Source organism: Condylura cristata, unplaced genomic scaffold, assembly GCF_000260355.1.
Source record: "Condylura cristata isolate star-nosed mole 26May11 unplaced genomic scaffold, ConCri1.0 scaffold00016, whole genome shotgun sequence".
In the NCBI taxonomy this organism is placed as follows: Eukaryota; Metazoa; Chordata; class Mammalia; order Eulipotyphla; family Talpidae; genus Condylura; species Condylura cristata.
The window spans coordinates 18,822,750-18,830,300 of NW_004567117.1; the positions used below are offsets into that span (position 1 = coordinate 18,822,750).

The 7,551-nt window shown below is 41.8% G+C and overlaps 1 protein-coding gene across 1 annotated transcript in view; it reads left to right on the forward strand.

Moving 5' to 3' along the window:
* The first annotated feature begins 744 nt into the window (after positions 1-744).
* TTR (transthyretin) overlaps positions 745-7,551 on the forward strand; it is an 8,012-nt gene continuing 1,205 nt past the window's right edge. Inside the window, exons 1-3 of the mRNA XM_012725828.1 lie at positions 745-817; positions 1,978-2,102; positions 4,200-4,335. Of these exons, the coding sequence (XP_012581282.1) occupies positions 749-817; positions 1,978-2,102; positions 4,200-4,335 (330 nt within the window). The 5' untranslated portion in view covers positions 745-748. The remainder of the gene's footprint in view (positions 818-1,977; positions 2,103-4,199; positions 4,336-7,551) is intronic.

Genomic DNA, 7,551 nt, shown 5'->3' on the forward strand with positions numbered 1-7,551 from the left:
TTTTCTTCCAAAAACTTTGGTTATGATTCTTTAGATAAAAAAGGCAGCTTTACATCCAATGCAAGAGAATCAGGAGAGGATATTTAGTTCTTTATATTTCAGGTTAATCAACACCACAGTGAAATATAACATTATTCTTGGATCCCATTGAAACGTGTATGGAAAGAACACAAATATTGTGGAGAACTGTAAACTAAGCTAAACTTCCAAATGACTGAGTTCAGCTAATATATATATATATATATATATATACACACACTTTTTTTTTTTAACTTATGTTGACTTATGGACATATATCAAATAAAATGATGATTTCTTATCTACTCTAAGTTTGTGCAGCCAACTGTCATTCAATGTGAAATAAATTATAATGTGTAATGTGCATCTATCATCTAAAATGAAAGACAAAAGTCCTAGAATAGGGAAAATATGCACAGAAATTGGTGAGGGAGGTAGAAAGTCCTATGAAAGTTGTGTTATTAGTTTTGTTTTGTTTTGATGACTGAACTAGTCAAATGATCTGTTAAGAATAAGAATATTTCTAAAGCTAATGTTCCAGGGCTCTAATCACTCCAGGCAAGGTTCATATTTGTGTGGGTTACTTATTCTCCCTTTGTTGACTAAGTCAATAATCAGAATCAGCAGGTTTGGAGTTAGGTTGGCAGGGATCAGCAGCCTGGCTTGGGGGAAGTGAGTATAAAAGCCCCGAGCTGGGAGCGCCCTCCCAGAGCCCACTGTTCCCGACAGCATGGCTTCACACCGGCTGCTGCTTCTATGCCTTGCTGGACTCGTATTCGTGTCCGAGGCTGGCCCTGCGGTGAGTGTCTCACTCTGGGATGTCCCTTTCTTTTATTTCGTATGTATTCTAGCAGAAATAGAAGTGGCTTTTTCCAGCTTTGCCAGGCAGCCTTTGTTTGTAGAGCAAGGGGATTTACCCTCTCTTTTTTTATTTTATTTTTAAAAGATTTGTTTATTTATGCATATAGAACTGGGGTACAGGCCAGAGGCACGAGGGTCGAGAGGATCCACCAGAGACAGAGTGGGGAGCAGAACAGGCAGATGTACTGATATACACTGCTGAGGGGAGCAGCGGGCAAGACAGGAGAGGTCTGCCAGGCCATGTGGGTCGCCTCCCTGGCCAGGGATCACATTTGTCCCACAGTGGCTGCAGATAGCTTCATAGTTCTGTGTTTAACCCATTGTGCCACCAGGGAGAACCCACAATCCCTTTTTCAACATCATGATTCAAACTCCAAAAAGAATGAAGCTTTGCTGAGCTCACTGAACTGGGGCTTGGATTCTGGGTGTGCTCCTTGTTTTGGTGTTTCAGGTTTGCTATGCTCGGCACCTCAGTGTCCTAAGATAGATGGTAGAAATAATGATATGACATTTGTGAAGTTCTTTATAGCAAATTTTCATAACTGCATACCTTTATAGAATTTATTTCTCTTTCACTAATCAAAATGGATTTATCAACTCTTTTTTGAAAGGCTTAGAGGGCAATATTAGATTATCCTGAGAACTCTAGAAGAATTAATAAATACTATAAAGTGGATCACGAAGTCATCCAACATTAGTTTACAGCTACTAAGAGGTAATTAATGACTTGGACAACAATTGACTAAAATGCTCTCAGGAAAACGATTTGGTTCCATGGAACGTTATATATTTCAACAGTTCCATTCAAACCATGAGGCTTAATGAAGCCAAAGGTCTCAGGAGCCTATTCTTTCCTTTAAAATTCATCTTATATTTCCCAAGTTGAGCTCAGTGTGTCTGAAGGTGAAAACCATTCCGTATGGAGAACACTCTTGTCTATTATAAGGAGTAACAAAGCTCATTAACTGTCACTTAGGTTGCAGTAAATGTGATTAGAATACATTTCCTGCCTCGTTCCAGATTCCTAGTATCATAAAGAGTGGATCCTCTCTCTATTGCCAAGCCTGTTAACTTCTCACTTGCCTTGTCCATGCCCAGGGTCAATCCAAGTGTCCCCTCATGGTCAAAGTCCTGGATGCTGTCCGAGGCAGTCCCGCTGTCAACGTGGACATAAAGGTGTTCAAAAAAGCTGCTGATGACACCTGGGACCTGTTCGCCGCTGGGTAAGCTGCCCAGCGAAAGCAGACATGGGACTTCATTTTCTCTTTCACTCACCTGCCACTTGTTAGAGAGAGGACCTCACAGCATTTGCTAAAGAATCTACCATTAAACAGAAAACTTTGGCAGAGGCCAAGAGGGCCCTGAGAAAGATGCCCTCCTCTTGCTTGGCATAGCTGAGCATGACCAGGAATCTGAACATCATTTTCTGAGTGTGTAGCTTCCATCACTCTCTTAAAGTGGTATGTGATCCAACGTGGTGAGCCACTGCTGGAGATGGAAGGTGCCACCTGTTTCTTGTTGTCACTGACTATCCCAAATGCCATGCAGAGGCTTTGTGAGTGCTGCCCCTCAATTTCTCTTCCTTTCATGAATAAATTATCACATAGTGCACATCTTTTCTAAAATTGCAAGACAAAAGTTCTCAGCTTGAGAGTTACCCAAGAGCACCAGGGATCCTGCAAAAGTCCTGAAATTACAGATACATGTTTGTGTGTGTGAAGCTGTCTGCAGCTCATCCCACATCTAGGGCTTTTGTCTAACAACTAGTGGGGAGCACGCACTCTGCATGGCTGGGCGCTGTCGAGCTCACTAAGAAAGGACACAGGAAAGTCAGGCAGAGCGCAGACACAGCCACAGCCGAGCTCACAGTCACCCAACATCTGCTCGAGAGCAGCTTGTCACCTGTTGGCTGCTTCACAGCCTTAAGGGAGCTTGTCCACTTCTGCGAGCAAGAATTTCAAAGTAAATGCGTATTCCTAAACCTGAACCAACTAACTGAAAGAGCACCTAGGAACCTCTTTGCACCCAATATTATTGCTAAGTATTTCTGTCTCCTGGAAGCGACTTCCTGTGTGTTTTAACTGAATACTAAAAGCCCCATGCAATTCCTTACTCATTATTAGGGATATCATTTTCTTTTATGTGATTTCAGGTGAGATTTTGCTGGTAGTTTATGTTTATATAAAATGGCATGTACTAATGAACATAGGTAAGACAGTATTTTAAGCAAGAAATAGGATAGACACCAAATATATGTCCATGATAATTTTTTTTATGACAATATTTTCTTCCTGGAAAAGAAGAAAGGTGATCAGAGGCAGCAAAGACTTTGTTTTATGTGTCTTCAATATTGCAGTTTAAGTGGCAATGGTTTCTGTCAGTTCTTCTTTATTGTATTACTTTTTTTTTAAAGATTTATTTATTTATTCATACAGAACTGGGTTATAGGCCAGAGATGCGGAGGGTGAGAGGCTTCACCAGAGACAGAGTGGGGAGCAGAACAGGCAGATTGATGAAGTACACTGCTGAGGGGAGCAGCAGAAGGGTCAGGAGAGGTCAGCCACGCCATGTGGATCTCCTCCGGGGCAGCGGGGATCGAACTCATGCGGAAGTGGCTTAAGCTTCTTTGTGCTGTGCTTTAACCCGCTGCGCCACCAGGGAGGGCCTATTGTATTACTTTTTAAAGTGATTTTTATTTACAATAATGTATGTGATTTAGGAACATAGACTCACACCTCCTCTAATGGATATTGTCACACCACAGCCACTACCAAGGGGCCATATCTAAATCAGATCTTATTTGGGACTTAAATAGAAGTTGCCTAGTTAACAACAAAAGTTTCTTTCTTCATTATTGGCAAAAAAAAGTATTTCCAAACAGATTAAATATATACAATTCCTCATTGTACTCTGGAGTCCCAACTCTGTGTGGAAATGATACCTCATCTGAGTGGTACCCTCATGCCACAGGGGGGAGGAGAGAAACCTGGTGTTCAGGAAACTGCCCAGTCGGGGGGGCTGTCACCCACTTTGGAGTGTCCTTAAGAACATTCTTCCAAACACCAGCCCATTGCAATGACTCCATTTGAACTAAAACATGACACTTGTATCTTGTTATCAAAAGAGAAAAAAAATCTACAATGAACTTTTGCAAGCATTTCTATCAAATTTCCTGTCTGATAAGTTCAGATAATTACAGACTTTTCGTTGTCCTGACTGGGTATGTGTTTGCACGTGCGTGCATGACACCAGTGTGGTGTCATTTTGTCATGCTGTTACTCTTTCAATGCTTTGCTTAACCCAGACTTTTGCACCTCTAGGAAAACCAGTGAATTTGGAGAGCTCCATGGGCTTACCACTGAGGAGAAATTTGTAGAAGGGGTCTACAAAGTGCTATTAGACACCAAGTCCTACTGGAAGGCTCTCGGCATTTCCCCATTCCACGAACTTGTAGAGGTGAGTGCACAGACACGTGAGTTTTGGGTTTTGGTTTGGGATTTTTCCCCTCGATATTTTGGCTTTAATACCAGGAAATGCACAGTTTGCACTTCACTTACTATGGAGATGTCACAAGGATAACACTGGACTAACACAGTTTTCCTTCCCTAGCTCTATAAGCAGAAATCCACAAAACTCTGAATAGAAAACTTTTCCCCTAAATTTGGTGAAAATTCATTTAGTAACATAATATGAACTCATATACTCTTTATAGTCTTCATTCATTTTACTGAATATGAGTATTACTTGCTAAAGAAATATTGATATGTGGGCTGATGAGACAACCTTCAAACCTCACTTGGGGTTTATGAAACAAAAAATAGAAGCCTCATTTTACTTCTCTAATATCTGAAAAATTCTTTATTCCAAAACACATCGGGCTCCCTGAGGTTTGGAAAAATGATTTGGTGCAACAGGAAGGCAATACACTTAAAATAATTTCAAAATAATAATGGCAACATAGTAGATTTTAAATATCAAGCAGATATCCTATACCAGTTACAACTGTGTTTTCAAAATGTAACCTATTTAATCTTCATAAACACCCCATTCAGGTTGGTCCTATTATTATTCCCATTTAGTAGCTGAAGAAAATGAGGTAGAGAGATATCAATTAACCTGTCAAAGGTCACAGGGCTAATAAGGAGAAGAACAAGCATCTTTCACATATGGCCTCATGTACACTCCAGCTTCCACCTATAAGAAGTCAAGCTAAGACTTAAATAATAATAAAGCCACGTTTTCAAAATATTTTTTTAAATAATTTTTAAAAAATTATTTATTTGTGCATATAAGAACTGAGGTACAGGCCAGAGGTGCAAGGGGTGAAAAGATTCACCAGAGACAGAGTGGGGAGCAGAACAGGCAATTACACTGAAACACACTGCTGAGGGGAGCAGCAGGCAGGACAGGAGGGGTCTGCAGCACCATGTGGGTCACCTCCTGGCCGGGGACCAAACTGGTGCTGCAGTGGCTGCAGATAGCTTCATAGTTCTGTGCTTTAACCCGTTGCACCACTAGGGAGGTGGTGGTACAGCCACATTTTTCACCCTTGGTTCACATTCAATTCCTTTGCTTATTAAGTATTTAGGAAGCTCAAAGTTATACGTGGCCCTAATCTTGTCTGTCATTCCTTAAGTCATTTAAAACAGATGGCTTTTAAGGAAATGGAGTCCAAACATGTTGGTCCAAGTTAAAGACCAACTAATTGCATCAAAAATAACTTAGCATGAAAAGGAACCATTCTCTGTAGCTTAGTCATGGGCAAGATTTTCCATTGACATAAAACAGCTCTTTTATTAGGCAGTGTTGCCAGGGAAGCTGTAGAGGCTTGTTGGCCTCCTGGGGCCTTCAAGTCACCAAGGAAGCACATACTGTAGAGCACAGCTAGGCACTCCTCTGCCAGGCTGCCGGACAGAGCCCCTGGGCGGGTGCAGGGCTTAGCCGGTGCTATGTTGTCTCTACCAACATTTGCCCCAGTGTTCCCTAGAACACCAAGTTTCCCAGCAACCTTTGTCTGCCCTGAGTCTCCCTGATAGGAATCCCTGAGAAAATTCACTGCCATCCTGACTGTTCATAAGGTGTTGTTCCTATTCATTGGGTAACAGCTTCCTTGCCCGCTAGTCATTCTTTCTCTACTCATTCAACACATCCTTGGAATGGAAGTGGAGGGACTGATGTAGGGCATTTTGGACAGGACCCGGAGCTCGACTTAGAGTCTGAGTGGGTATTGAGAATGGGGTGCAAGAATGAATACCACATCTCACTTCAGCCATGAGATCAGCCATGAAGTTTTTGCCGTCAGTTTCTTTTTAAAAGGATATTCCAGAATGTTTTCTTCTCTAGCATTAGTCACTTCTTCCTTGGCCATGATCCAGGTAGCCCTATTAGATGTACCCCAAGTTAGGAAATTTCTTTTGAAGCTACTTGTCCTCTTCATTTCATGGAATTTTTGTGAACACAGATTATTCATGATTCGTAGGAAGACTCAAGTGGTACTGAAGGCCAGTGCCACTAAAGAGATAAGAAATTGTCTTCCAGAAACTTGGCCTTTCAGGAGTGCCCTTTCTCCTTCAGGGAGATTCTTTTTTTTTTTTTTTAATGATTTTATTTATTTGTGCATACAGAAATGGGGTACAGGCGAGAGAGGTACAGGGGCGGTGAAAGGATTCACCAGAGACAGAGTGGGTAAAAGCAGGCCGACTTACAAGTACACTGCTGAGGGGAGCAGCGGGCGACACAGGAGAGGTCTGCCGCGCCATGTGGATCACCTCCGAGTGAGGGATTGAACTCGCACTGAAGCGGCCACAGCTTGGCTTAGCTTAGCAGTGCAGTGTTCCAATCCTCTGCGCCACCAGGAAGGGTCCTCAGGGAGATTCTTAAGTGACACTCTCCTCCTCTTCTTGGTATGATTTTTAGTTTTGGTACGGTGCAATCGGATCCTTTTTTTTCTCCTGTCCTCAAGTAATCAGAGTTTACTTTTTGGAACAAAATGTATATCCAAAGCTCAACCTAGGACCTGTATACAAAATGACTAAAATTAAATGCCTCCTCTCTGACCCCCATCTCTCTCCTGAACTAAACTTCTCTCTATATACCTCACTCCAGGTATCTAGATTATCCCAACACCTGAGCCTCAGAAACTCTGCTCAATTACTAAATTAGCCTGAAGTTTGTCACTAACTGACACACTTTAAATGACAATTTCCTAAATAGAGAACTGCAATCGCTGTGTATATTTTAGAATTCCCACCTGGGTCATCAACATTCTGCTTATATTGTAAATAGAGCATGATACTGCCTATATTTATGTCAGTGTCTGTTCCGTACATAAAAATATAATTGATATTTGTGGTAGAAAATACAAAGGAACAATGTGATAAAAACCTCCGGCATGGCCAAAGTTTTATAGCCTGGTTCTGCCACATATAAACTTGGGCCAAATACTTCAACTCTGGGGTTGGGTTTGCTCATCAGTGACATGGAAAGAATGGCTCCTTTCCGCTCTGAAATTCCAGTCTCTGTGTATGTGGAGGGCTGGAACTCTTAGGTCTTTAGGTGGCTGAATGCCAGTTTCTACCTTCTTCCACTTTTTACCGAACCCAAGAACATGAACAAGAATTTTTAGGCTCTGTGGGATTTCCCTCAGACAGGGTAGCACCATCCTTTCAGTGT